Source organism: Betta splendens, chromosome 2, assembly GCF_900634795.4.
Source record: "Betta splendens chromosome 2, fBetSpl5.4, whole genome shotgun sequence".
NCBI classification, from domain to species: Eukaryota; Metazoa; Chordata; class Actinopteri; order Anabantiformes; family Osphronemidae; genus Betta; species Betta splendens.
In genome coordinates this window covers 13,159,462-13,185,546 of record NC_040882.2, presented here as the reverse complement: position 1 = coordinate 13,185,546, position 26,085 = coordinate 13,159,462, and the positions used below count along the sequence as shown (strand labels likewise).

Sequence of the window (26,085 nt, the reverse complement as noted above, 5' to 3'; positions counted from 1 at the left end):
TAAAACATGTGTGACGCAGCCACACCAAGGTGCTAATTTTTACGTTTATTCATGTTAAGAAATATCTCGTTACACTATTACAAAAAGATGCATATTGCACGAAACGACAGCAATGTACAGTATATGTAGAAAATCCAATATTACCTGTTTTACAAGCACAAAAAAGTGCAAGCACAAGCACATAATCAAATAAGCAAGTGAGCTGAAAGGGGTGCTGATAAGATCATGCTAAAGACCCATGTGACTAACACATTGTGCAAAAGTTTCCGTCACCTGCAAACCATGCATGCTTGTTTTTGCAAAATTTAAAAAGGAGAATAGACATAGAATGAGCTTGTTTGTTACTATGCAGGTAGAATGTCATTACATTCTCAGAAATCATAAGATTACCACTAATGCAATTACCAAGAGTAATCAGGAACAGTGGGTTTTTCCTCAGTGATGTGTGATTCCTTTAATTTGAAAAAACTATGTCTGTTAATTTCAATGAATTCAGATTGATTAAAGAAAGTGAAAGAACCACAACAACAACAGAAATGGTGGTACAAACAGACTACATACTGTACTATAAGGTGTACTAAATGGGATGTTGGGATTAGCTAAACAAACAGCATGTTTACACTGGAGCCTTATACAGACAGGGTGTGCGTACAGTATCATAGGCCTGTCTTCTTCACAGACAGGTCGTCCTTATGCCTGAGTGGAACTAGCAAAATTCATATCGAACACTTCTTCCTCCGTTTTCAGACACTGGGTTGTAATGGAGTTCTTGTGCTTCGATACAATGTTAGTGCTGCTTATGGAGCTGCGAGCGGTGCTGCAGCGCCGAGCCAACTCTGCCAGGTCTTCGGTGAGGACACTTTCCATCACCGCACCCAGAGAATGTCTAATCTTGCTGCAGAGGTCGGGGCAGCTAAACACGTAGAGAATGGGGTTGAGGACGCTGTTAAAGTACCCGATGGACGCTACAACTGGGAGGCCCTTCATTACAACTGTCTGTACGGAATGGGTAGAGGGAGCCATGACCTCAATGACAATGAATAGGTGGTATGGGGCCCAGCAGAGGATGAAGCTCACCACCACGGCCATTACGAGACGGACAAAGCGAAAAGGACGCCTGCAGCCTCTGCGCGCCAAGGTGAGATTCACGTTGGTATAGCTAATGATGATGATGAGTAGGGGGATGATGAAGGCTAGGAAGAGCTTTGTGAAGACCAAGGCTTCCTTACGCTGCTTACATAAAGCCTTCTGGTCGTACGGCTCCCTCGGAGGGTGAAGAACATAGTTGTAGTAACAAAGAATCTGTCCGCTGTGTAAGGGAATGGTGTCACGGAAGATGTAGAAGGGTATTGTGCAGATCACAGCCAAGGCCCATATCACCGCGCATATCCTGCTCACTAGTTGGATGTTCCTGTAGTTCTGGGCCCACACAGGTCTCAGCACGACCAGGCAGCGGTCCAAAGAGATGGCCGCCAGCAGAAATCCGCTGACGAACATGTTGAGGAAGAAGACGGAGGAATAGATGCGGCAGAAGGTCGCGCCCAGGGTCCAGGTGTTGCCACGTGCCATGTAGAGAGTGAAGAACGGCAGGAAGGAGGTGGCCAGCAGGTCAGACGCAGCAAGGTTCAGGATCCAAATGCTGATGATGCTGCGTCGGACGTGGAAGCCCACGACCCCGATGATCAGGAGGTTTTCCAAGATGCCAATGGAAGAAAATAAGCCATGCAGAGAAATGGTCAGATAATTCAAAGGCGGCGTCTGAAATGTTTGGTTCGTTTGCTTAATGGCACTTTGGTTATAGGTGGAAAGGCACGACGCCATCTTGGAGAGAAAACGTCTTGATCGTGCAACCTTCACAGGCTTCACACTGGTCCTGTGAAACAGACATTAGAACATGTAAAGTTGAACAGGCAGGTTTAAGGAAGCTAGAATACACAAAAGGAACTTTTCTAATTAACTGAAGCAGAAATAAGTCAACTGAAACAGACTTGTTCATATTTAGACATCACAGCAGTTCATGGTTTTCACATTTGGTTCTATAGCAAGTCATCTCTGTCTCTGTTTCAACAATCAGTTTGTTAAAAAAAGAAAACTGATAAAATTTTGCTCTACAAGTCACAGTTTGCATTTAACATTATTAAGCAAAAGCTTAGTGGAGCCGAACACATAGTCATGTTCTTAACCACAATGCTAAGTTCAAACGTTACAAGAACCACAGCTGAGAAAAGGTGTGAAAAACATGACTTCTGTTTTTGTAGATAAATTAGATGACTAATTTATCTACAAGCTATCTACTAGCTAATTATCTGCTCAAGTCTGTTTTTGCTTCTTGATTTAATACGTAAAACATATTTTAAATAGCATTTTTTTCATTATTAAAAATCACAGCCAATGAGCCCATAATACTAATCTAGGTATTAAAGGCAACAAATAATCAAAACACACTAGGAAATTTACCCTTTTCACTGTATTAATAAGTCAAACCATAATTAAATATTAATAAAGTGTCACATTTGTTATTCTTGTTGTAGAAAATGTTAAGAGAAGACAGAGTCATTAGACGTATAATTCATTTAAAGAGTTGAAACCTTGTGGTGGTTCTCTAACTGAGTGTCTGCTGTGTTTTCTCAATGTGTTATAATGTCACATTTCCCACATCCTTTTCTCAAATCTACATAGTTCATTTGTGCAACATCAATTGGTGAACAAATACTTAATGCAGCTGCAGTCTCTACTTTACTCATGGCTTAGGGTTAGTATGTAAATACTTGTGCAGAGTAGACTAGTCCGAGATCAACCGTCGCTCATTTACCCTTTTTTGAAGCCTTCGTGCGTCTTGTCCCTCTTACGTCTGGCAGGTCTCTAGACGCCTCTGTCTTTGTATCTTACCGGAAGGACGTTCTATATAAGCAGAGTAATAGGAAGTCACAGACCTCAAAAGGAACTTCTTCTGAGACACAACACAGCCTATAGTGAGAAATAAACAATAAAAAGCAATTTTTGCAACTTGTCCTGTCAAAGATTTCAGTTAATGTAATGGTCATTTTGTGTTTTTTTTATGCTTATGTGTAATTCCATTAACTGGATCAACAGGAAACGTTTAAAGGTGCATTTCACCTAATTCAAGTGCATGTTTTTCAATTTAAACACACAATTTCACGATTTAATGTTAAGACCACAAGAGAAGCCTGTAATGCTGTGTGTGTTTTAGCATGAAACATTGTCACAAAATGCTGTCAAAGTTCCTTTTCACACGTTCATATGCTCACATTCAGAAATGTAAGATGCAAATTAAAACCACAAGTTGAAAACTTGAGGTACATTTTCTAGAAGAAGTGTCTTGGGCCAAAGCAAAATTAGATTTTGACCTTGTTACTATACCTCCACAGTGTCTGTAGTGGTGCTGAGTCTAGTATCTCTTTATTAGTCAGCACTAAAATAATTAGAACTTTTTAAACTTCTTTACAAATCATAACCATTAGGAAGAAAATAGAAAATCAGCTTCTACCTGCAATGTGCATGTTCAAGCCCTTCAGATTTGCTGGTCAGACCCCTGTTTTACAGGCTGCTTCACCTCAAAAATAAACTCACCCACACCATCTACGTGTACTGTACAGTGCATGTCTCTTATACAGTACCCACTAGACTTCTCAGGTTTGCTTGATCAGCACGCCCATATTAGATTAAATCAACCAATCTGTGCTAACAAGCTGTAGCACATGCGTTCAAGGTTGCTGTGATCAAACCTTTTAAGACTACGCAGGAATAACCCGTATGAAGATTTCCAGTCAAGATATACAGTAATTACGACATAGCACAGTCTCTATAATATGGGCACGCTCCTGTTGACACTTAGAATTACACAAATTAATTTTGAATTGTGGCTGTTTTGCACCAACTCTCTGTCAACTTCATGCTGTGCTCCTTTTACATCTTACTGCCTACTTGTTAGACATCAAAACGGTTATGTAAACTGATGCTGATTGATGCAAACATGCTGCCACCACTGTGGTCTGACTGCGGTGTACAGTATTGTTGAAAGCCAGATGGTTTGCAGAAAAGAAGAGCACATTGTGTTGTGATTTTTGCCCTAGAATTACATGCTCTACTGTGTAATTTCACTTTTTTACATTTTATTTTGCATTTTTAAATGGAAAATATGAACTGGAACACACTGTGTCTGCACACAGACAGATGTAAAGCAGAAGTTAAGTAACCTTAAGTAACTTGAAGAGCAGCCCTTCACATTTCCACATACAGCTCCTCTCTATTTACTGTACTTTATATTTCTTAAGAATTTTTTCTGATGTCGTAATTGACCAGGTCTAACTCAGTTGCCCTCTTTTTCCGCTTGTCAACCAGTACTGTGTCAGTCAGTAGCCATCAACTGTTTGGGATCTGGAAGTTCCACCCAGCTATGCTTGGTCCTCAATCACCTCTGGGGTCGTATCCCAAATGAATCCCTGCACACTAAGCCGCCCGCTTACGGCGTGATGGCGTTTAATAACCACGCCCCCGATGCTGCCACCGCACACCCTGCTGCTACGTGCTGGATTATCTCAGGCCACAGACTGCACCTGGGGTGGATGCGTTACCAAAAGACGTGCACTTCAAATACAAACAAATCAGCCCCAAATGACACTGTGCTTAAAGCGAATCTGACAAAAATAAACTTGCAAGTGCTTTTAAACGCATTACATTTATGGAGTGATGACGATAGTCCAGCCCTCCAGCCGTTAGGCGGCTGTTGTCCTTGTGTTTGGTGTCGGTTCACTCCACTCTTCTTCGTTGGTCCGGTCTCTGTCTGGTTTGATTACGTTGATCGCTTCCCCCTGCAGTCCTGAGTTTAAAGCAAAGCAGAAAGTATTATCATGACAGACATGTAGTATATGTATAAATACATACATACATATGAATACATATATACCCACACACACACTATCAAATCAAGTCATACAACTCCTATAGACTGAAGCAGAAATGCTGTAAATACACACATGTATGTGCTAAAGTCCCATGCGTGAGTTGCGTGAGTTGGTCGCGTCTACTCGTGCCTCTTTTCCCACTGTGTGCGCGTGTGTGCGGGCTTTTTACCGAGATAGCCAGCAGCGCTCCCCCTTCACCGTGTGCGGGTCGGCGGTGAGACAGGAAGAAACTCCACACTGTTAAAGAGCCTTCAGCGTCTCGCCGCTGTTGGACACCTCCTTCTTCATTTTATAGCAAAGCTCCGTATTGGAGAGTAGCAAGAAAAGACGAGGGTGGGTGAGGGGGGAAGGGGTTGGGGGGGGGGGGGGGGGGGGGGGGGGTTGATGCTCTTGCCAACTTTTCTAAGGAAGAAACAGAGCGCGTTAGCTGCACGTCTCAGCCTACGGCACATGGTCCGTGCCGTGGCTTTGGGGATGCGGCAGCTGGGCTCAATTCGCTCCGTTTTACTTTCTGTGATTTGGCAGGAGCTGTTCTCTGTATGGTGTTGTGAGCAGGAAACGGGCCAGATCATTGACGTTTTCACGTCCACTGTGTGACTGTGGCAGTGTGCTGGTACTGATGTCCCACACCTCTGACTGGTGAACCAGTAGCACAGCTGTTGCATTGTTTGGTTCATGTCTGCACATGCACATGTCTGGGCCCTCATGCTGAAGGCAGCTACTGACAGTCCTGCCATGGCGCCATGTGCCTGCTTGTGTGGTCGTTGGCAGTGCCTCGTGGGAGGGGGGGCATTCCTTCAGTTCCCTGAGCTGGCTCAGCTGCCTTTGCCCCCTGTTTTCACATACTGTAACATGCCTCTAGGTGGAGAGTCCTCTTCTGTGTTTTCCGTGTCTCCTGCACTGCATGGTGCATTCAAGATTTAAGAAATTTTATTAATCCCAGAGGGAAATTTCTTTGCACATTTTGACCGCTGTCACAGAACTCTGACCACACTTAACACTCTATCTTCAGCTAGTAATCTAATTAATAGCTGAAGTTTTATTATACATGTTATTGCACAGATGAATATCAACCCCTAAAAGGGGAGGAGAAGTTGTATGGACTGATGGACACGGGAGCCTTCTTGTACACAGCTGAGGAGTTCTTTATCCAGTCCAGTTTATTGTCCAAGTATCTGTACTCGGTCACAACCACATGGAGTAGGTGAATGATGGCGTCATCCACACTTAGATGGGGTTGATGCAAACTGGAGGGGGTCGACTGAGGGTTTGACCAGAGAATGCAGGGACTCCAGGATCAGCCTCTCAAAAACCTTCATTAAGTGAGAGGTCAGAGCCCGAGGTCTGTAGTCGTTAAGGACTCTTTCACCCAAGGTGAACTCTTTCCCGCTGCAGGCTCAGGTTGTTGATGTGTTGGAGGAAACCACATAACTGGGGAGCACAGACTTTCAGCACTATTGGGCTGATTCCATCAGGCTCTGCAGCCTTTGTTGGATGAAGCTTGTTCAGCTCCTTTCTCACCTGATCTGCTGTGATGGTGTGTGATGTGGAGATAGATGGGCCCAGTGGGTGATGTAAAGAGGGGCCTATCTTGGGTAGCGGGGTTTATGAGCCCAACCTGGAATCTATTAAAGAAGCTATTAAGTTTGTTGGCCCTGTCCACAGACCCCTCAGTCACCTGCTTGCTGGACTTGTAGCTGGTGATGGTCCCTGGTGACTTGTTCTGAAGTCTGTGTTCCAGTTTCCCCTCCCAGTTTTCTCTGGACGCTCCTAGATGCCTCCCTGTCCCCAGACCTTAATGCTTTCTTCTTTTCATTCAGGACGGCTTTGATGTCACGAGAAATCCATGGCTTGTTGTTAGGAAAGCAGCAAAAGGTTTTCAGATACATGGGTTCCACACAGAAATGTATTCAATCTGGGATGCAGTCTGTCAGTCCATCAGTGTCATCCCCATGAGGTTTGCATGCGGTGTCTTCTTATGTTTACATGCCATTTGTCGGGTCTGTGGTTCACATTTAGGGTGGTGAGTCCTGCCCTACTGTGTAGGGTCCGTGTTGACAGGTCGCCCCTTTGGGTTGGGCTCCGCGGTGTCTGGTTTTGGTCACTCGGCTTGAGCACACCAGCGTCGCTCTCATTGTTTTTCCTGCATTGTGTTGTTCGGAGTCCCTTTCAGAGCTGCATACTGTATGTTGTGTGGCTGTGTCTTTGGGCAATTCAACCACCGTCGGGGCCCTCTGCTCCTTCTCCTGGACTCTGCCGCAGTCAGATGATGCTTCACTGCACCCCTGGCTTAGGCACCAGTGTGTGGCGGGTTGGGACCATTTGGACGTCCCGTTCTGTGTACGGTTGTGTGACTGTTGTCACCTGGGTTTGGATTGCCCAATCTTCTTGTGGTATATATGTAACTGGTGGGGAGAGAAAGCCTCGAGCAATAGAGAACGTCAGGATTAAAGGTGTAATCCTGGTTCTCTGAGTAAAGAGACTACCTCTCTGTGTTTAGCCCAAGCGATGACCGATGAAACTATCACTGAGTTCAAGTCTCCGGAAGAGCTATACTGTATAGCCTCAGGGGAGGTTTGACAGGTAACACTGGTGTGTCTTAAAGCTGTATCCATGCACCCTGACCCTGGTCTAGTTCCCATACATACAGTATGAAATATGTAACTGGTAGGGAGAGATAACCTCTTTGCTCATAGAACTGAGGTTACACCCATAACCCTGACGTTCTGTTAAGCTTCTGCATTTTAAGTAGAGTCAAGCCCTTGTGATTAATGTATGTTCCTGCACTAGCAGTGTTGTATGTATTCATTGTACACTGTTTGTCCTGCCAGTCAGTGATTTGTAGTTTATTAAGTTTCTATGTTTGTGTCATTCATTTCAGCCTTTTGTTTAACCTTGTGTTTACCTCTTTATTAAAATATTTGAGTTGCGTTTTCTTTGGGTTCTTCTTTGGTGTAGTCTAGTGTGACCATCTCTAGATTTGAGTGGCCTGTATTAAGTTTGTATTTACTAATGTGGGATTCAGGTTGGCCTGACCTGAGCTCGAAGTAGAGCCGGCAGGGTTCGGTTCACAGGCGGTGTTCAAAAACAGGCAGGCGGTGTTCAAAAACAGGCAGTGTTCAAAAACAGGCAAAGGTCCAGATCAAAACAGGAAGGTTCAGAGCAGGGAGACAAGTCAAGGTCGTAGGCAAGCAAAGGTCAAAACACAGTCAAGACCCACTGAATAAATGCTGAAATTCAGGTTAAGGAACACTGACAATATGGCAAACAGGAAAATACAAAAAAACGGAAGCTACATGAAAAAATGGCTAAGATGCTGGATCTGTAACAATGTTAATATAAGCTGAGTTAATTTCTGTTGGACTAAGTAGAACGTCAGGCCTAGACGTGAAATGCACAACCCCCACTGACATGGTAACAATGATGATTAGGAGAAGACATGCTATTAAAATTAAAACAGTACCTCCTCATACTGTAGTTAGTAGGAAATAGGGAATAAGATTAGTCATCACACTTGTCACACACATGTCTCCCTCTAGTGTTGAGACCTAAAAGTAAGTTGCTCTCCTGTTGAAGTGCACTAAAGTAATTAGCTCTGCATCAGGTCTCTTGAATTAAACTTCTGGTTGACCAGCAAGTGCACATTATTGTGTTTTGTGGAAAATTTAAGAGGAACAATGTTGGAGGCACGTTGCTTATATTGGTCACCAGGCTCCATTCAATCTTAAATTCATTTTTTTCCCCAGTTTCAACCAATCACTCTTTAAGTATTTCTACTCATGTGTGTTTTGTTAAAAAATATATATGTTATTTTGCTCTAGGGTGCTTTTATTACATTTCTATCAAGTCCTTCTTGCAGGTACAATATTGGTCAACAGAGGGCAGCATATCACCTACTACTAACATGTCACATAAGCTGTCTGATCACACAACACTGCCGTGGCGACCACATGGGCCCGATAAGACTGAGATAGGATTGGAAATAGAGGTTATGTAACGTCAACGCGGAGCACACGGAGGCCGAAGACGATACAAGGGTTCAAAGGCAGCAACCTGTGTGGCGCCGCCTGTTTGTTAACACACCACGTCAGCCATGCTGGGACGTCGCTGTAGTTGACTGACAGATTAAAGGCTTCCTTCCGCCCTTTGTTTGAGCCCTAGATGAGCCATCAGCCCCACTAGCGTCGTTTCATGTCACCGTGCACTCAGCTTTCTTAACTTTTTTAGACTTTTTTCCATTTGTCTGAGTGAGCTAGTAATTAATTCTTAAACTGTACAAAGATGTAGTTATGTAGTAGAGACCATGGAAGTGACTTTGAAGTGACAGAGCAAACAACCCAATAGGAAAGGATGAAAAAAGCTATTGCTCAGGTCTGATTTCCTGTTCTGACCATGCGGTTTCGCCCCCCACCTTCACCCACAGGATGCGTATGTGGTTGTGTTTGTGCTGCTGCTCGTTTGCTCTTGTCACATTAACACCTCTGTCTTTGCACTTATTGTTCTCAGGTGTATTTTTACATGCATCTACATAAATAGGTTAGAAACCTAATATCATACTGTACATCATACAGAAATAAACACAATTGACTTTTAATATGCATTGATGTGACTGAATCAGCTGATATCTGACACCAGATATAGGAAATTTGTCACTTAATCTTACTTCAATACTGTTTTACTCAGCCAGTTGTCATTTGTACGTGTATAAGTGGAAAAATAAAAAAACAGTGAAAGGAAGTCAGTGCAAGTAGAAATACAAGCTACGCACACACACCCCTAACTGACCTAAATGCACTTGTTAATGCTAGAAGTACAGTGGAAAATGAAATCCTGCGATGCCACATGCTGCCTTTGCTGCGTCCGCCTGCTCACTGTTTGTGACCCATTTTATCAGTTATGAGAAACAGAATGACTACAGAAAAGAATGATCAGATGTCAGTTCATCAGATACAATCAGTTCCATTATTGTATTATTGTGTATTGGTGCAAATGCATATCTGTTAAAGATCCTTTTTAGTTGTTTGAATATGAAGTGACAAAATATGTGACGAAATGACTCATGACTTTGTCAGTATGTTTTAAACTCGCAGCCAGTCAAAACCAAAAGCCAGATCACCCAATGACAGCTAGCTCTATTTCTGTCACAGCTCCACCTCTGCTGAAAAAAACTTTAGTCTGCATTAAAACAGGAATGAAAGCAAAATTATTCACAAGTTTATTAATAATGAATACAAAAAAAACACTTGGCCATATTTCACCACGTTAAAGTATAAAAGAAAATGCTGACATACTTTTGTTCGTTAGCACAGGGTTGCTTTAATTTTTTCGAGTTTTGAGAAACGGCGAGCCCTGAGGCTTTGTTACTAACGCTCCGAGCGGCTCAGGAAGTATGGGGCGAAGTGAGAAGAGCGTTGGTCAGTAAAGCCCCGATGCTACTGTGTCAACAACCGTACAGCATTTCACCGCAGTGTTTTTTGTCAGTCTGTGCATACAGACCACATAGATCTAAAGATAAATCTGCATCATACACAGCAGCTGCCTCTGCTGCATGAGCCCACTTTTATCTGCAAAGGTGTCGGCGGAGGTAACTTACTTGCCTGTAAAAGCTCTCCTGAAGATATGTTGGCCCTACAATTTGAAATTGGTAAACCTGAAAATAGTTTTCTCTTTTCTTCTCTGTTTGCTCATATTACAGGCATTATAGTCTTGGCTGTTTTGCGACATACAAGGCTCAAACACATACGCGTCATTTGAATTGGAAAAGTTCAGTGAGATGCAGATATATGTGTAATATACCGTGGAGCAAGTTAAAGCTCAGTGGCATTTTTTAACACATACTTTAGAAAGCAAACTGGTGAAGTTGCCCTTTAAGCAACAGCTTTTTGCTCTTTGTGCAGATGATTCATCACAGTCTGTGAAGAGGCCTGAAATCAGGGCGTTGACAGGCTACATGGTGAGCGTGTGGAGAGAAGTGGTGTGTGTCATCGTGTGATTCGGAGCTTGGTCACATAAAGCAAAGCTCAGTCTACCTGACAATGCTGACCCAGAGGCTTAAGCAAACAATAATATATACAGTATAATTGAACTTTATTGATCCCACATTGGGGAAATTAATCTCTGCATTTTGACCCATCCCCCTGTAAACTGCCCTATGAGTATTTTGCTCAAGGGTACACCGTACAGCCCGAGGCCGATGCCCTACCCGCTGAGCTACCAGGTCACCCAAAAACAAATTCTTTGCTCTTGATGAGTAGCTTGGTTTCTACAATAAGTGTCACTATAGATACTATGAGCTACAGTAGCTAGCAAAACAAACACGCATACATTAGTTCACCTTGGCTCTTCATTGCTGTGTTATAGTTATAGCATATTTGTGTTTAAGCTAGCTGGGAACAGGCCTGAAACATGCAGCCACTGTACCCTCGAGGTCCTCTACTGCACATCCCTCTGTAATGAAAAGATGCTGGGCCCTTGTTTTATGGCCACCTTTGATCACATATGTTCTGCAACAGTGTGTGGAGGAAGAGCAGGCCCAGAGGCTCCAGGCCTTGTACCCTGCCACAGTACTCTGCGCAGCTCTGATCTATCATTGTGAAACCACCTCCAGCTCAAGGCTGTTTAATGCAGGGTCACTATGGACAGTGACGATCTGACAAAGCCCTGAAGTTCTTTCAACCTCAGATACAGTAAAGATGTGAATTCCTGAATGAACTACTGGCCTTTGGGGGCATGAGCAGAACTACGAGTTCTACATCCTAAATGAGTTAAATCAATGTGTGTCGTATTTAAGATTGATTTTGCCTGAAATCATTCTTTCAGTTTTTTCCACTCTCCTTGAAACCATTTCAGCCTAGACACCAGCTTTCAGAAGCCGTGTTATTCAAATGATACAGGCCCGTCCCAGTAACACAAACGCTTGCTGCATGGCTATAGAATAAGTCATTTTCCTTTACGCCTCCATCCAAATATGGACATGAGAGCATTTCCTCTACATGACACACCTCCTGTCCTGCAGTAAACAACAAAGCGGCTGCTAAAAAGACTCAATCGACCCCGATTACAACTGTAGTCATTTGATCAGGTTGAACCTTTCTTGAAGAACAACGTGGTCGCCTGCCTGTGAAGCCAGCGCAGGCAGTCTCACACAACCTCTGTGTCCTGTAAGAACTGCTTGCATCCGACGAAACGGCTGGAGACTGCAGAACTTCAGGGATGAAGCCACTCGCTATTCTTCTTGTGCTTCTCACCATAATGAGTGAGCCCTTTACACATTATTTCACAGATTCTGTTCGCATTCACCATTTTAGGTGAAGTTTATTGAAGTAACTTGTTGTTTACATGCAGGTCATCTCCCCACTGTTGTCAGGACGTTGGGTATAATCCAGCACAGCGGGGTCATAAGGGTTGATGTTGGTCAGAATGTGACTTTACGATGCTCTTCTGAAAACGATGGAATAACTTTTGTTTCCTGGTACCAGCAAAGCTTGGGAGGCAAACCGACTATCATTTCAACACGTATGAAGCACAGTGCACAAGCCAATATATATCCTGCCTATAAAGAGAGGTTTCAAGTCCTGGCAGGAGTACAAGACAACACCAACAACCTCATCATCAGAGATGTTCGTCTGTCGGATTCAGCGACTTATTACTGTGTGATGTTAGAATTTACTGCCATTGAATTTGGAAAAGGAGTTTTCCTTCATGTCAAAACATCACTGTCCAAGACCCAGACGGTTGTTCAGCAGCCAGCAGTGGTGGCACATCGGACGGGAGAAGCCGTGAGATTGAACTGTTCGGTACATACTGAACAATGTGAGGGAGATGAGGGTCTCTACTGGTTCAGATACGGTGGCTCTCAGCCTGCAATCATGCATCCTAGTGAAGAACGGTGCACAAGCCTCACAGAGGAACAGCCTCAACGCAAAAGTTGCAACGCAACCCTGGCAATAAAGTCGGTGAGTTCCACGGACTCTGGGACGTACTACTGCGCTCTGGCTTCCTGTGGGGAGATTGTGTTTGGACCTGGGACGAGGCTGGAGATCGTAGGTAGGTGATGAGCTGCAAATCAGCTACAGTATCTTCTGAAACCTTGCATTACATGAACCCATAATCATAGTAGAGAAATGTGATACATGCTTTCTCATGCACGCCAGGTGGTTCAACCAGACTCCCAGTGATGTATGGTCTGAGTGCAGCATTGGCAGTTACCATCATCGTGCTTCTCTCGTTGATGTTCGTTGTGCACAAGCTGAGGAGAAAGTTGTGCTCTGTCTGCAAAGGTAAAGTCTCTACAACCAGTAAACCTGCTGAGTGGTTTGACTGGCTTAGTCACTGTGCTATGATTCCCAGGGTCTGGTTCTCAAGTGAGATCTGTTGCAGCCTCTGATGCTTTGGTGAGTAAAAGAACTACATAATGATTCACATTTCTTTGAAAAGCAACGTTATGTTTTACAATATTTCCATTTCATCAGGTCTTATATATTCTTTCATATTTTCTCCTAACAGAGCCATGATGAAGATTCTCTCCATTACGCTGCTTTGAGGGTGAACAGAAACAGTGAACGGCATCTTCAAGAGAACAGCCCAGACAGTGCTTGTGTTTACTCCAGAGTGAAGAGCAGAAGGGCTGAGGTCTAGGACACATGCAGCTGCTTTAGTCACAAATCTGTAGTTCTTGCCAAGAAATCACTAAATGTTCCATGTAAAGCAAATGTGGAAGGAAATAAATGTTTTTTCTTCTTCCTGTATTGGAGGTAAATATATTTGCAATAAAGTAAACAAACAGCAGACCTGTAAAAATCACCTATGGACTTTTTCTACCACAACTTAACTGCACGTTGCACCTCCCAAACTGCAGCCAGCTCTCACTGTCTCAGCGTCTACCTCTCACTCCTGCGGTGAGGTTGGTGTAAAGTAGCACCTACAAGTTTCCATCGGTGGAAACAGAAGTCTTAGCAGAGCTTAAGCACAGGAAGACTGGCCTGCAGCCTTCAAGCCACAGCTTCTTACACCTTAGCGAGCCTGACCTCACAGGACTTACAGTAACAGCACGCAATAAAACACACTGCATTGACGAACATACCTTCACTGCAGGATGGTCCAGATCACTTATATCAGCTGAGCGAAGCTTTCATTCTAGTCTGCTTCCACTGTTGTTTTTGGTGATCCTCAACATCTGAGTTTCTGTTCCCTAAATCTCATACGTTACAATTAGGCAAAGTCTAAGCAGCATGAGCTTCCTTAGAAAGAGGACGTATAGTGTTTTGCATCATTCCATGCAAAGAACTCGCACTTGCCACGTGTAACAAATCATGATCCCAGCTCAGTTGAACCAGTATGAGGCTCCTTTAGGTTAAAAAAAGAGATGAAACATTTCACATTACAAAAGCTTATTTCCTGTTCTAAGCAGTAAGCAGTGTAACTGTCGCACTACAGTGTATGACCAACTGGTCCTGTCTCAGTGTAATGCCTCATCTGCAATAAATGCTCAGAATAAAGATCATTGTATTCATGCTACTGGTAGAAACTAAGAGTTTGGGTAAAAACTTTCTCACTTCATTGATGAATGTGGATCTTCAACAGGAAGTCAACAAGTAGCCATTCTCTCCATCCTCTCGACACTCAAGCACAACCAGTGCTATGGTCTTACCATCATTTTAGAACTACACTATTATCCTAAAGGACATATTATTAACACAGTGGATGATTCTTCAATCTCGTTTTAATTGCAGCTAACTTTAGAAGCTGCTTGTTTCTGAGCTAAATCCCCAAAAAACAGGTTTACGCCAGCCTTTTTACGACACGTGACGCACTTTGTCTAAGTGTACCTACTTCCATGTAAATTTTCTCAGAGATCAAAATAACCACTATGGGGTCACCGGCCATGTGATCCTTCAAGGTCTTATCTGATTGGCCAGTCAAACACTCATGTCTATGAAAAGTAGAGAATCTATTGAGGTTCTCTCAATTAGTCGAGGCAATTTCAAGCAAATGGCTCCTCCAGTGTTTGCTTTGTACCTGGCCTGTCTGTTCATACCGATAAGTGAATGGGGTAAGTGCATTTTGCTCCTTCTCTCACCTTTTTTGTACTTCGTACCTTTCAGCAACAGGCGATACTCCCGCCCATGGTCTAAATGTAATTGTGCATTTTCTGTTTTTCTCTCAGCTGAAGCGACAGAGCTCAATCAATCAACAACTTTACGATTTTTATCCGTAAATTTTGGTCAAAATGTGACTTTGAAATGTTCCTTTGAAGATTCTGTAGCAGTGATGTTTTACTGGTATAAACAAGCTCTGGGAGAGAAACCTGAGATTGTGTCTAAATTCTACAAGCATGAAAAAAATGCCACTTTGATAGGTCCATTTCAAAGTGATCCACGTTTTCAAGTGGACGTGACTATTGGTAAAAAATACTTAAAGATCGCATCTGTGCAGAGCTCAGACTCAGCAAATTACTTTTGTGTAGGTGGTTATTCGTACTTGTTCGAGTTTGTGGAAAGCGTTTTTCTCGCCGTGGTGCATTCAGGCTCCAACGTCCCAGCTTTGGTGCATCAGTCAGCATCTGGGAGCATCCAGCCAGGAGGCTCTGTGACTCTGAACTGTACAGTACAAACCGGGACCTGTGATGGACAACACAGCGTTTACTGGTTCAAAGACTCTGGAGAAGCTCATCCAGGACTTATTTACACCCACGGAGACAGAAATGATCAGTGTGAGAGGAAACCAGACACACGGACACGCACCTGTGTCTACAACCTGGAGGTGAAAGATGTGAATCCTTCTAATGTAGGGACCTACTACTGTGCTGTCGCCACATGTGGATGGATATTGTTTGGAAATGGGACCAATATGGACGTTAAGGGTGAGTAACATTATGGTGGATGTTTTATAGACACATTATAGAGAAATCAATTTATCATCTGGCTCTCTACAGATGTTGAGTCGTTTGTACTGGTGTACCTTTTGAGTGGAGCCTTGGTGTTCACCACCCTCCTGGTGGCCTTCCTGGCTTACACTGTGTACAGAACATATAAAGCAAATGGCTGCCAATGCACAGGTGAGCTGCAAATCTTCACACAGTAATTCACAGTTTGGGTTTGTCTTGTGGTGTTGACAGGTAGTAATGTCACATTCCGGCCCTCCGTACAGTAGGTGCTGTGGTTTTGTCTTGTCTGGTGTTTGCGTCCTGTTTCCTGTCCACACAACCATGTAAATCACCTACACCTGTTGCCATATCGTTCAAGCCATGTTGACTATCTTAACAATAATGTTAAATGTTCAATGTGTACACAGTTTTTCAAAATTATGTTGGTAACTTTTTGAGCCTTCTCAGGTTTTCTAAACTTTATTTTCTTTATTACTGTTTGTAGAAAAATGTAACATTTGATCATTTCTGATATCCAAGAAAGTGTGTGTGTTATAATATGGTTACTCTAATGTAGAATGTGAAATTGTGGCATTGTTACAATGTTCCTTACTGTATATGCTTGTGCTGAATATAAGACTCACAGGGACTAGAGAGAAGCCACTGGGTGTCCGCTGAAAAACATTGTGATGACTGAGAAAGATGCAAGTTTATGCAAATCATAGCCTTTTTTCTTGTTTGCAACATGTAGACACTGAAGAAAGTTCTCAACCATCTGTTCCAGCTACAGAGGTGAGTAGTCCTACAGTAATGTAACATATTTTGAATGAAGGACAATATTAGAGCAAAGTAGAAAGTAATTAGACCATTAGTGAAGTCAAGCTGCCAGTAGGTATGAATGTGTACTTGTTTTTGCATTAGGTGTTCATACAGTTTTGAGGATTAATTTTAATATTTACATTATTGTCAGGTTTATGAAGATGCAGAGAACCTCCATTACGCTGCATTAAGGAGGAACCAAATGAGCAGATCAAGAAGACCGAGAGATGACACTAGTGGTGAATGTGTGTACTCTCATGTAAGGTCGTAGGTTCCAGTCAACAGAACTCTTCGGTATCACTTCACTGAACACACAACTGGTGTTCTTGTGGAATCTATCTGTGTCTATTGTGCAAAGCAAAACCATTAGCAGTGATGATGACCGGGATATGTAGCACTGCTCCTCCTTCAGACAACCCTCATACTTCCAGTGTACTCAGAACTAAACAGCACAATCGAAAGTGAGTCAAATATAGACGTGACCGTCAGAAACGGCAAGGCCTGATCTTAGCGTGGGGAGAACACACAGCAACATACTGCGCTATTTAAAACAATATCCTGAACATGTTCTATGCTGCAAAATCTAGTCCCATGTTTGCCCTCACCAAGTGCTTTGATAAAACCTTGCTGTGTACAGTTTGTCTGCTGTAAATGTGTGGGGATCTTTTTTTAGCCTGTTTGTGTGTGGTCGGCAGTCAGCCATTAGCTCAGTGAGCTCTGGTCTTGTTCTTCTCCAGGACCATTTGCTCTCTCTGTTGCTGCGGTTAAAAACAGGAAGTCTCTGCAGGGGTTTTCATGCACAGTTGCTGCGCAGTGACTGTGAGGTCCATATTGAAACCCGGAAACAGTGCCTAAAAAACCCCATGAACAATTAGCAATTATGTTAGAGCTTCACCTTTTAATCAGCCTGGGCTTTTTATGATATTGTTTTATATGCTCTGATGTTCTGCCCTAAGGACCTTTGCTAGTAATCCAAGGTTCTTCACACAATAATACCAACGAGGCAAATGCACCTACAAACAGTAAATTTACAGTTTTAGTATCCAAAATGAGAAACACATTTGGAACACAAAAACTTCGACAAGCATTATTTTAACCTAGACATGAGTCTATAAATAGTGATAGGTAATGGTTGCTCCAGCACAAACATAATATATACAGTAAGTAGTATAAGTAAATGAAATTACTATATCCAGTCAATGGGAGTTAGTCAGTCAGTGGGTCAGTCCATGCATCCATCTCTGACAAAGTGTCCTAAATGTACAGTATGGTACAGAATACGTTAATAGTCTGTCAATAGCCAGTCCAGCCTCTGTTGTCTCACACTAGAAAGTGTGAAGCATCACTTCTCGCTTGTACAAAGTCAATGTCACAGCTGGTTGGAGTGAATTTTGCATATTAGAGATTTGCTTTTTCATGTCTGATTGAAGGTCAAATCTGCTGAATGTTGAGATTGGATTTTGGATATTCGTACGAAATGCTTTGTGGTCACGAAGGAGCTCCAGAAAAAGGTTAAGTGTTTTTGTCTATTAATCATTAGGACATCATCAGAATAGTAACTACTGTGCATAAGTCTTTCCCATAATGTTTGGAGCATCTGTCCAAAGACCTGTCTGGACTGGCAGACCTTCATTTAAGCAAACACTTTCAAGGCAGCGCTGAATATGAGCGTGGTCATTGTTTCCACTTCAGCTAACGAGGAGGCTGCTTCTTCTCGTTAGCCAATCAAACACTGTCTTTTAGACAATCAAACACTGTCTTGTAGCCAATCAACCACCGTCTTCTCTCTGAAGAATAGAGACCAGTGTTGGATTCAGTTCATTTGAAGCACGATGGCAACTCTAGTGTTTTCTCTCAGTCTGACTTGTGTTTTCTTGGGAAGTTTGGGTAAGTTCTCTTTATATTTATCTCCAACAACTGGATGATTTAATAGGCTTACTAATTGTGCTTGTGCTCATTATAATAGCTACCAACTACCAACTCTTATTTGTTATTTTGATCTTTTTCAGCTCAGATGAAAAATTTAAAATCATCCATTTACGTGCACCAAGAAAGTGTTTTTCATCCAGCTAATGTTGGGGACAATGTGACTTTGCAGTGTTCCCATGAAGGTAATGCAGTGATGTTTTACTGGTATAAACAAACTGTGGGCCAGAAACCAAAAATCGTCTCATCCTTCAACAAACGCCAAAGACAAAGCATCTTTTATAATTATTTCAAGAATAATTCCCGTTTCATTCTAGATGCAGGACATGGTAAAAACCATCTGACGATCTCAGATTTACACATTTCCGATTCAGGCACTTACTACTGCATAGGCTGTTATGCATACGACTTTCAATTCACTGAGGGACTCACCATCAGTGTAAAGGGTTCAGGCTCCGCCGTCCCAGCTCTGGTGCATCAGGCAGTGTCTGGGAGCATCCAACCAGGAGGCTCTGTGACTCTGAACTGTACAGTACAAACTGGGACCTGTGAAGGACAACACAGTGTTTACTGGTTCAAAGACGCCGGAGAAGCTCATCCAGGAATCATTTACACCCACGGAGACAGAAATGATCAGTGTGAGAAGAAACCAGACACAGAGACACACACCTGTGTGTACCACCTACCAGTGAAGGGTCAGAGTCATTCTCACGTTGGGACCTATTGTGCTGTTGCCTCATGTGGACACATTCTGTTTGAAAAAAAGAAAAAGGGAGAATGTAAGTAGCACAGATTCCATATACGTAAAGTAGAATCGCTACCTGCTTATTATTCTAAAGACCTGTAACATCTATTCTAGCTGGATCTGCTTTTGGACACCTTCTCGTATTGGTGTATGTGCTGAGTGGCCTTTTGGCGATTACCATGATCCTGGCTGTTTTACTGGCGTTTGCAGCATTTAGGCTGCACAAGAGCAACGGCTGCCCTCATGTTCCAGGTAGGTTAAATGTCAGTCGTAAGATTTAATAGTGTTTCATTTTGAAGCTGATTTAATAAAGACAAACTTATCAAGACAGGCGCTTTTGATTACATAGAAATCCATGTCATTAGCATCTGTCTTTTAAATCTTGCTTCTTGACCAGATTTTCAAGGAAGATTTCCATCTTCTACTACAATTACAGAAGTAAGTATTGCACAACCTCAACTATTTGACAAAATATTGTGAATAAACACAGAGAAACTCAAAACATAGCAAATGCAGAAGTGTTTCCACTTACATAATGACCCATAAGCTGAACCATAACCAAATGTCTGCTGATTGAACTGTTACGAATTAAAAAGTGTATACTGTATTTTCTCTGATATATTGAGAAGCATCATGTGTCAATCTATAATAATACTTTGTATTATTGCAGGATCCAGACGACCTCCATTACGCTGCTTTGAGGAAACATAAGCTCAGACCCCCAAGACAGATGGAGACCACACACAGTGATTGTGTTTACTCCGATGTCAGACAATAAATTGGAGTGGAGCATTCTAAATGCATAAAAGGGATTCCCCTTTTATGACACACAATAGACTGTGTCAGGACACAGTCTATTGAATTATGGGTTTCACTGATTACTGCTTTCACACAGTGTTTGATGCAGTTCATGATGCATGTTTGCAGTATAATATATAAACAAGCTAACACTGATAACTCGACTTGCCAGGAGCCACACTGGACAGGAACACTCAAACAAAGGGGCAATAAATCCATTCCATGGAAAATGTCTGCTCTGCCTCATCAACAATGTATGTTATCTTATTTTATTTCTGTCAAAGATCACAGTTGCTTCCCACTGCATATATAGGTCTGTGTACAGTAGGTGTGCCTATAAACACATGAGTGTAGCACAGTGATATTACACTGTAGCACAGTGATATTACAGTGATAGCTGCTGCAGAGTGTAAGTGGTCTGTTTGACCAGTGGCTGATATAAATACAGTCACATGCAGCTTTTGTTTCTCCTCCACCCAGCACAGCTACAGTACATAGGTACACATAGGTAAGCTTATGTGGTGTGTGGTTCGCATTAAACACACTGACTGGGTGTGGGCAGCTGCTGGTCCAGTGTTTTTATTTTTAAAATCTTATTAACATGGGTTGTCTGAGTTGTTGTCACCTGCTGAGAGCTCACGCATTGTACAGATCTTTGTTGTTTTGTGGCTATTCTTCTAAAATATGCCACAGGCCCAGAGGTGTGAGCATCTTTATTTAGCTTCCTCTAGTCATATACAGTACGTCTGTTTGGACCCTCTGCTCTCCTGTTTCAGACAGGAACTCTGAATGTTTTTATGTGCAACTGGTACTTGTGACCACCCAAATTATGTTATGTTGTTCCATTAAAATATTCCATCAATCCTAAAGCATTTGACAAGATATTAATGGATTGCTATGATGTCCATGTTTCCCACATGATCAAACCCCATGACACTGGTGATTGATTCACTTAAAAGTAAATCTTCTGTGCTCTCCATGTCATTATCCTTTAAAACAGCTGTTGTACCAGAACTTGATGTTAACTTGGGTTATATGAGCTATAGTGCATTAACTCCGCCTGACCAATTGTGAGACTGTTAGACACCTCATACTACTTTTTAGTTTTACTGATGGTTCATGGATCTAAACCTGTAACTCTTTGGCTACATCCTCAAACGTATACTGTTCATATGATAACATATTTTTAACTGTGTTAAGTTTTACATCAATTAACCAAATAAGTCCACTCCACTGCCTTTAATAACATGTCACTATTAGACTTTTGATATGTATTTGGTATCAAACCGTTAGCTACTGAATACTTTGTTTATTCTGAGCTGAGATCTAAACTTTTTCATAATTGAGTGGACACGGAACAGGGTCTCACTGCTTCCTTATTCAGTGTTGTTTGTTAGCCAATCAAAGACAGTCCTTCCTCTAATTTTAAAAGACGTACAGAGGGTTTTTTTCATTCATGAAGACAATTTGATCGAGATGGCATCTCTCATGTTTGCTTCATGTCTGACTTGTCTTTTGGTTTGGAACAAAGGTACGTTTGGGTTTAAATCCTAAGACTGTCATGTATAAACATTGTTGTTTAAGTAAACTACTTTATAATAATCCTATATCAGTATATCTGTATGTTCCTGTTTTCTTTTCAGCTTTGGCAACAGATCCTAAAGTGTCTATTCGTCAAGACGGAGGTTTGATATTGGCTGATGCTGGTGGCACAGTGACTTTACGATGTTTCTATGAATGTAACACTCGAGCGGTGTTTCACTGGTATAAACAAACTTTAGGTCAGAAACCAAATCTGATTTCTACCTTCTTTGTAAGTGATACAACTGGCACCTTTCAAGGTGACTTCAAAAACAATTCACGATTTCTACTGGAAACTAAAAATGGTATTTACCACATAACAATCTCAGATTTATGTATTTCAGACTCAGCTACTTATTTTTGTGCCAGTATGTTTAAATACAACTTTGAATTTGCTGAGGGCGTCACAGTCAGTGTTAAGGGTTCAGACTCCAACGTCCCAGCTCTTGTGCATCAGTCAGTGTTTGGGAGCATCCAGCCAGGAGGCTCTGTGACTCTGAACTGTTTAGTACAAACTGGGACCTGTGATGGACAACACAGTGTTTACTGGTTCAAAGACTCTGGAGAAGCTCGTCCAGGAATTATTTACACCCACAGAGACAGAAATGATCAGTGTGAGAGGAAACCAGACACACGGACACACACCTGTGTCTACAACCTGCCTCTGGAAAGCCTGAATGCTTCTCATACTGGGACCTACTACTGCGCTGTCGCCTCATGTGGACACATTCTGTTTGGAAATGGGACCAAGCTGGACCTCAGGTGTAAGTACTTTATGATACTATGAATATAGCACTAATCCCACATATTAGTGTCTGTAGTTTCTCTCCCGTTTCCAAACAGAATGTGTTTGGAAACGGGACCACACTGGACTTTGAGGGTGAGTAACGTTGTAGTGGATGCTTCATAGACACATTATAGAGACACTAATTTATTGCCTGGCTCTCTGCAGATGTTGATGAGTCCTTCATGCTGGTGTGCGTCTTGAGTGGAGCCTCAGTGTTCACTACCCTCCTGGTGGTCTTCCTGGCTTACCCTGCTTATAGAACATATAAGGCAAATGGCTGCCAATGCACAGGTGGGCTGCAAATCTTCATACAGTAATTTACAGTTTGGGTTTGTGTTATGTTGTGTTGTGTTGAGAGGTAGTAATGTCAGAGCCCGGCCTCCAGAGGTGCTGGGGTTTTGTCTGGTGTGCGTTGTCAACAGCCATTCCCATATCATGTATTCAAGGACTGTAGGTTTGTTCCTATGTTTGTATCCTGTATATTTTGAAATATTGCAAGCCAGGTCAACCAGTTTAATTAGAATGTTGAATTTCTCATCTGTACACAATCTTTCGTTTGACTGTTGCACACGGTTACAACTCATGTTTATGCAGGGTTTGGGATTAGAATGAAGCCAGTGGGGCTCTGCCTCTCCTCTGAACACTGATGTGATGACTGAGAAAGTTGTGCGAACTATAACCTCACACTTAGCTTCAACTGTATAACATGTTTGCATGTGGATACCTATAGTAGGTAACCTGTCACAAAGTTGTAAGTGTTGATTTAATTATAGTTTCTATTTCCTGTTTTGTTGTTACATTTTGTTTCTTGTGTACTTAAACAAGTATTTTTTATGTTTGCCACATGTAGACTTTAAAGAAAGATCTCAACCGTCTTCTGCCCCAAATGCAGAGGTGAGTATGGTCCTGTAATGTAACATATTTTTGAATAAATCACAGCTTAGAACAGAAAACATAATCCCCTAAGTGTTATTTATCTGAATGTATAATAGTAGTTAATGGCACTGTTACCTCAGCTGAAATAACCTGTTTTGTGGGTGGTGTGTTCCTCCTACATCTTGGGTAATTGTTAGGTAATTAGATCCTAGGTGACGTCAAGCTGCCTATAAGTATGGATGTGACAGACGTGTTGGTAATGTATTAAACGTTCAAACAGTTCTGACAAATGTAGTGTTTATCTCATTGTTAGGTTTATGAAGATGCAGAGAACCTCAATTATGGTGCAATGAAGAGGAACCAGATGAGCAGATCAGCAAGACAGAGAGGTGACACATGGAGTGAATGTGTGTACTCTCATGTGAGGATGTAGGTTCCAGTCAACAGAACTTTTGGGTATCACTTCATAAACTGTACTGTACAAAGACCTACAAAGTTCAAATCCAGAAAACTGCATAAGTAAAAAAAAGATCTACATGTATTAATATCTACTAAGTATGAATCTACGCATGTTTGCTTCACACTTACCAATCAACGTAGAAATGAGCACAGGTGAATGCATAGCACACTCCTCCCATGACACGCCTCTATATAAATATGTTATATCATTTAAATATGGTCTGCGTCTGCGCAGTATAGAGTTGGATCATATGTCTACAGGTCCCACACAGCAGCAGAAATTAACAAAATAAAAGTGGTCTGACAGTAAAGGTGGATGTGAAGCAAAAGCATCAAAGCGTCACCAAAAGAGGCTGAGGAGAAGGAGAAACAAACCTTATGACATTGTTTAGCAACTAATAGGAAGTTTTTACATCAAATCACCAACTTGTATTGACACTGAAAACAGGATGTACTTTGGGGGCGCATAGATTCTATGCACAACAGGAATTAATATTAAGACCATTAAATTATTTACTGACCAAGAAACCACCAATCTGGTTCCAGCTTCAAATTTGCCATGTTGTTTTTTAAAATGAATAGATTGTGCATTAAACCAGGCACCTCATCACAATGTTGCTGACTGTAGCTGCATTTGTGCATCACAGATTATTTGTACATTGATGAAATAAAAATGATTTCTGTTGACATGTGCCACTTCATCCTGTGACAGTGCTTTTATAGTGATGCGTGTCCAGTTCATGGGTCCGATCACGTCAGGTAAACCTGATCTGGCTGCAAACTGCGCTATAATGTTGCATTCAAATATATTTTCAGCTTTCATTTTTAGGTTTTCGAGTTTCAAAACTTATTGTTTAGCTTTCAACGCTTTTTTTCAGTTACAGTTCTTTTTTTCAGGTTCGGTCTGCATGGCGTGTGAGGGGGCGGAACTAACACAGAAGACCAAAACGTCTTGTGGACACGCTGCCTTTAGGAGCTGTGCCAACTGGGAGAATTACTATTGAAAGTTTTAAACTACCTACTTATGAAAAAGAGGAACAGAAAAAGAAATAATACCCTTTCAACATCTTTAAATCTCACATCACTATAAAAACTGTTTGCAAAGCCAATAATTCTCCAGCATAGTGTGTTTATAGTATCATGATTTTGTAATGTTGTACTTTCGCTCCGCCACAAATGTACAGTAAGTGAATGCAGCATTAGATACGCTCGGTGGTCGTACATGCGGTAGAACTTATTTTGCGCATCGTATAATAGTTTTTATCTGTCAAATCCACACGTTCCAAACAAACTGATACTTCTAACTAATATGACATGGCAAGGAGAGCCCCTGTACTGAATATCTGATTAGCTGTGATCGCGCTGACCCCTGGTCTGTCCGGCTGTGGCTGGTGGTAGTCGCATGGACACAGGCTCTCGAAGCATGTGTTTCACTGATTACTGCTTCCAGACAGCGTTTGATGCAGCACCGAATCAACCTGAGATGTTCACAGTATAATATATAAACAAGCTGACACTGATGACCCGACTTGCCAGGAGCCACACTGGATGGGAACACTCAAACAAAGGGGCAATAGATCCATTGCATGGAAAATGTCTGCTCTGCCTCATCAACAATGTATGTTATCTAATTTTATTTTTGTCAGGGATCATAGTTGGTTCCCACTGCATATACATGTATAGGTCTGTGTACAGTTCAGTAGTTATGCCTAATAAACACGAGTGTAGCACAGTAAAATTACATGGAGCTGCTGCAGAGAGTGTAGGTGGTCTGTTTGACCGGTGGCTGAGGTCCCAGCAGATATAAATACAGTCACATACAGCTATTGTTTCTCCTCCACACAACAGAGCTACATAGGTACACAAAGGTAAGCTTATGTGGTGTGTGGTTCGCATTAGACACACTGACTGGGTGCTGGTCCCACGTTTTTATTTTTAATCTTACTAAAGTGGGTTGTCTGAGTTGTTGTCACCTGCTGAGACAACAAGCTCATGCATTGTACAGATCTTTGTTGTTTTGTGGCTATTCGTCTAAAATATGCCACAGGCCCAGAGGTGTGAGCATCTTTATTTAGCTTCCTCTGGTCATATACTTCTGTTTGGACCCTCTGCTCTCTTTGCTGCTGCGGTTTCAAACAGGAACTATCTCTTTAAATGCAACTTGCACAAAGAAGCTGTAGCTGTAACACAAAGTTTAGCCCATTACATTACTCCAATCAATCAGCATTTTCCAAGGTATTAATAGATTGATATGATGTCCATGTTTCCCAGAGGATTAAACCCCATGACTCTGGTGATTGATTTA

At 42.1% G+C, this 26,085-nt stretch overlaps 5 protein-coding genes across 11 annotated transcripts; 4 read left to right on the top strand and 1 right to left on the bottom strand.

Annotated features, from left to right (window-relative positions):
- Nucleotides 1-30: 30 nt before the first annotated feature.
- On the bottom strand, nt 31-19,246 carry LOC114844074 (prostaglandin D2 receptor 2-like). Of its 5 annotated transcripts, none has more exons than XM_029131142.3 (5): nt 19,221-19,246; nt 18,967-19,080; nt 4,699-4,840; nt 2,813-2,967; nt 31-1,873 (listed from the first exon to the last, which is right to left on the bottom strand). In XM_029131142.3, exon 5 carries the CDS (start codon nt 1,819-1,821, stop codon nt 691-693), a length of 1,131 nt encoding a protein of 376 aa, XP_028986975.1. In that variant the 5' UTR covers nt 1,822-1,873; nt 2,813-2,967; nt 4,699-4,840; nt 18,967-19,080; nt 19,221-19,246; the 3' UTR covers nt 31-690. The 5 variants fall into 5 exon arrangements, with proteins under 5 accessions (XP_028986975.1, XP_028986968.1, XP_055360458.1 ...); XM_029131135.3 differs by having other exon boundaries at nt 2,813-2,901; XM_055504483.1 differs by lacking the exons at nt 18,967-19,080; nt 19,221-19,246 and adding an exon at nt 14,008-14,081 and having other exon boundaries at nt 2,813-2,901.
- LOC114866754 (uncharacterized) lies at nt 11,916-13,705 on the top strand. Its single transcript, XM_055504552.1, has 5 exons — nt 11,916-12,180; nt 12,270-12,971; nt 13,079-13,204; nt 13,275-13,318; nt 13,431-13,705. Exons 1-5 carry the CDS (start codon nt 12,138-12,140, stop codon nt 13,560-13,562), a joined length of 1,047 nt encoding a protein of 348 aa, XP_055360527.1. The 5' UTR covers nt 11,916-12,137; the 3' UTR covers nt 13,563-13,705.
- On the top strand, nt 14,579-16,896 carry LOC114844121 (uncharacterized). The gene is made up of 5 exons (XM_029131227.3): nt 14,579-14,976; nt 15,091-15,786; nt 15,859-15,981; nt 16,541-16,581; nt 16,760-16,896. The coding sequence occupies exons 1-5, from the start codon at nt 14,853-14,855 to the stop codon at nt 16,877-16,879; spliced, it is 1,104 nt and encodes a 367-aa protein (XP_028987060.2). The 5' UTR covers nt 14,579-14,852; the 3' UTR covers nt 16,880-16,896.
- LOC114844131 (uncharacterized) lies at nt 18,404-20,946 on the top strand. Of its 2 annotated transcripts, XM_055504557.1 has the most exons (6): nt 18,404-18,495; nt 18,618-18,719; nt 18,852-19,313; nt 19,394-19,531; nt 19,677-19,717; nt 19,950-20,946. In XM_055504557.1, exons 1-6 carry the CDS (start codon nt 18,441-18,443, stop codon nt 20,055-20,057), a joined length of 906 nt encoding a protein of 301 aa, XP_055360532.1. In that variant the 5' UTR covers nt 18,404-18,440; the 3' UTR covers nt 20,058-20,946. The 2 variants fall into 2 exon arrangements, with proteins under 2 accessions (XP_055360532.1, XP_028987071.1); XM_029131238.3 differs by having other exon boundaries at nt 18,618-19,313.
- A 145-nt stretch (nt 20,947-21,091) lies between these two features.
- Nucleotides 21,092-24,467, top strand: LOC129603414 (uncharacterized). Of its 2 annotated transcripts, XM_055504511.1 has the most exons (5): nt 21,092-21,608; nt 21,721-22,422; nt 22,611-22,736; nt 23,296-23,339; nt 23,635-24,467. In XM_055504511.1, the coding sequence occupies exons 1-5, from the start codon at nt 21,554-21,556 to the stop codon at nt 23,752-23,754; spliced, it is 1,047 nt and encodes a 348-aa protein (XP_055360486.1). In that variant the 5' UTR covers nt 21,092-21,553; the 3' UTR covers nt 23,755-24,467. The 2 variants fall into 2 exon arrangements, with proteins under 2 accessions (XP_055360486.1, XP_055360485.1); XM_055504510.1 differs by having other exon boundaries at nt 21,092-22,422.
- The last annotated feature ends 1,618 nt before the right edge of the window (nt 24,468-26,085 follow it).

What these genes read in the sequence shown, in the direction of transcription:
- LOC114844131 (XM_029131238.3), top strand. Translation starts at nt 18,441, where the DNA reads ATGGCAACTCTAGTGTTTTCTCTCAGTCTGACTTGTGTTTTCTTGGGA. An exon ending in CGGCTGCCCTCATGTTCCAG is followed by an intron (nt 19,532 to 19,676) that starts GTAGGTTAAATG and finishes CTTCTTGACCAG; the next exon opens with ATTTTCAAGGAAGATTTCCA. An exon ending in CTTCTACTACAATTACAGAA is followed by an intron (nt 19,718 to 19,949) that starts GTAAGTATTGCA and finishes GTATTATTGCAG; the next exon opens with GATCCAGACGACCTCCATTA.
- LOC114844074 (XM_029131142.3), bottom strand. Translation starts at nt 1,821, where the DNA reads ATGGCGTCGTGCCTTTCCACCTATAACCAAAGTGCCATTAAGCAAACG.
- LOC114844121 (XM_029131227.3), top strand. Translation starts at nt 14,853, where the DNA reads ATGTCTATGAAAAGTAGAGAATCTATTGAGGTTCTCTCAATTAGTCGA. An exon ending in GACCAATATGGACGTTAAGG is followed by an intron (nt 15,787 to 15,858) that starts GTGAGTAACATT and finishes GGCTCTCTACAG; the next exon opens with ATGTTGAGTCGTTTGTACTG. An exon ending in AAATGGCTGCCAATGCACAG is followed by an intron (nt 15,982 to 16,540) that starts GTGAGCTGCAAA and finishes TGCAACATGTAG; the next exon opens with ACACTGAAGAAAGTTCTCAA.
- LOC114866754 (XM_055504552.1), top strand. Translation starts at nt 12,138, where the DNA reads ATGAAGCCACTCGCTATTCTTCTTGTGCTTCTCACCATAATGA. An exon ending in TGTGCTTCTCACCATAATGA is followed by an intron (nt 12,181 to 12,269) that starts GTGAGCCCTTTA and finishes GTTTACATGCAG; the next exon opens with GTCATCTCCCCACTGTTGTC. An exon ending in TTGCAGCCTCTGATGCTTTG is followed by an intron (nt 13,319 to 13,430) that starts GTGAGTAAAAGA and finishes TTCTCCTAACAG; the next exon opens with AGCCATGATGAAGATTCTCT.
- LOC129603414 (XM_055504510.1), top strand. Translation starts at nt 21,639, where the DNA reads ATGTATAAACATTGTTGTTTAAGTAAACTACTTTATAATAATCCTATA. An exon ending in AAATGGCTGCCAATGCACAG is followed by an intron (nt 22,737 to 23,295) that starts GTGGGCTGCAAA and finishes TGCCACATGTAG; the next exon opens with ACTTTAAAGAAAGATCTCAA. An exon ending in CTTCTGCCCCAAATGCAGAG is followed by an intron (nt 23,340 to 23,634) that starts GTGAGTATGGTC and finishes TCTCATTGTTAG; the next exon opens with GTTTATGAAGATGCAGAGAA.